At 35.6% G+C, this 1,860-nt stretch overlaps 1 protein-coding gene across 1 annotated transcript; it reads right to left on the reverse strand.

Annotated features, from left to right (window-relative positions):
* Positions 1 to 571: 571 nt before the first annotated feature.
* LOC106321615 (phenylalanine N-monooxygenase-like) lies at positions 572 to 1,855 on the reverse strand (the record flags this gene model as incomplete). The annotated part of the gene is made up of 3 exons (XM_013759858.1): positions 572 to 758; positions 828 to 1,189; positions 1,721 to 1,855. Coding segments are annotated over 3 exons (684 nt in total), but the record flags the coding sequence as incomplete, so codon positions are not given.
* Between the last annotated feature and the right edge of the window lie 5 nt (positions 1,856 to 1,860).

Below are 1,860 nucleotides of genomic sequence, written 5' to 3' on the forward strand. Positions count from 1 at the left end.
AGACATTTATTATATATTCGCCTAAACACTATGGAGAAATTTGATTGCTATATGAAATTTTAAAGGGCTCTTCCTCCAATTAGTTGAATTTTCAAATCAAGGAGTACCAGTAGTTTAGAGCATAATTAAAGGGGCAAGAGGGTTTCTTAATGGTGGGCCGTAAATTTTGCAAAAACCGATCACAAAACATATCAAACTAGGATCGATTTTGGAGGTGTTTTTGCACTGTTTGTAGGTCTCACCGACCGCGATTGGTTCACTTATAATTTTTTTTAAAACAAAAATAAAAGAAAAAAAATTAAGAAACCCTCAACGTTAATGGTGCTCTTAAGATTTTAATATTAAAAAAATCATATTTATGTGTTTAAAAAAAATCATATTTGAAATTTAATTGATATATGAATTTAGCAATGTATATCCGTTGCAGAAACTAACTGAGAAAGTTTTGACTAAATTAGGAACTAAATATACCAATGATAGTGATATAATCCATCTTATTAATTAGCAACAAATATGTACATAAAATTCTTACAGTATTTGTGTACGATTTTACCAATGTTTGCTTTCTCAGTTAGGTTAAGTATATTCGTGGAGCCAGACGAGGTGTTGCAATGGCATGCAAAGGTTTCGCCATGAAAAGGTCACTTTTGCTTTCCAAAATATCGATTTTACCCTCACCAGAAACTGATGACCACATGAACCCTTGAATCAACCGGGCCAGCAGCATGTACGTCATGGCTGATCCAATGTTCGAACCTCTTCGTCCCGCGCTAAACGAGTTTAGGTTGAGATCTGGATCGCTTAGCTCCACGGTTTTATTATTGCACATATGTCGTTGGGGGTCGAACTTAAGTGGCTTGTCCCATACGTTAGAGTTTCTCCCGATCCCTAACCGACTGATCAGAACGTGCCTTCCCTTTGGAATGAAGTAACCGTCCACCACTGCATCAGTGGTGGACATGTGAGGAAGGTTGAACGGCGCCACAGGGTGTAGCCTGAACGCTTCTTTCACACAAGCCTTGACGTAGTTGAGATTTGGGATGTCGGATTCAAGGACAAAACGGTATTTTCCAACTACTCTATCGATCTCCTCCACGGCTTTTTGCATGATGCTCGGCTGGTTAGTCATCTCCGCCATGGCCCACTCCACCGCGTTTGACGGATTATCAACCGTGGCCAACATTAGTTCCTCCACAATCCAACAAATAATTAACCACCAAACGTTAAGATCATCGACTTATAGATTTTTGTAAAAACGAAATTAAAAAATTTGCTAATGCTAATGGAAAATTTTAGAGCCATCTTTTTTAAATCTCGAGTGACTTAAATTTAGTGCATCAGTAAAAATATTCTGTCCAAACTCTAAAGAAAATGAATATCAAATTTTGAGATTTATTAAAAGTCTAAAAGATTGTAAATTGTTCATTCATATAATCTTGAAATATATTTATTTTAATTTTGTTTTTTCTTTAAATGTTTTTTCTTCTTTTTGGTTAATCTTTTTTTGTTCATAGCATTATATAGAACCTCCACTATGATTTACCGAGGTAACATGAGTCCAATTGGATTCGATGACGAATATGCTACGCGCTTGTAAACACGTTACAGTTATATATTATCATGTGAAAAATAGATTATGGCTAAAAGTCGAAAAAAATTAGTTATAAAATTGAGAACCCTATACTGTTAATTATATAATTATGTGTATAAATATACATACCGTCACTTGTGCTTTGATCTCTTCGTCCGACAGAGCAGGCTTCCCATTGGTGTCTTTGGCCAATATAAACATGTCAAGAAAATCTCGAGGCTTTTTCATCTTCCCATTACGCCATTTCTTGAGTCTTTGATCGACAAAAG

The sequence above is a fragment of the Brassica oleracea genome, unplaced genomic scaffold (genome assembly GCF_000695525.1).
Source record: "Brassica oleracea var. oleracea cultivar TO1000 unplaced genomic scaffold, BOL UnpScaffold02165, whole genome shotgun sequence".
Classification (NCBI taxonomy): Eukaryota; Viridiplantae; Streptophyta; class Magnoliopsida; order Brassicales; family Brassicaceae; genus Brassica; species Brassica oleracea.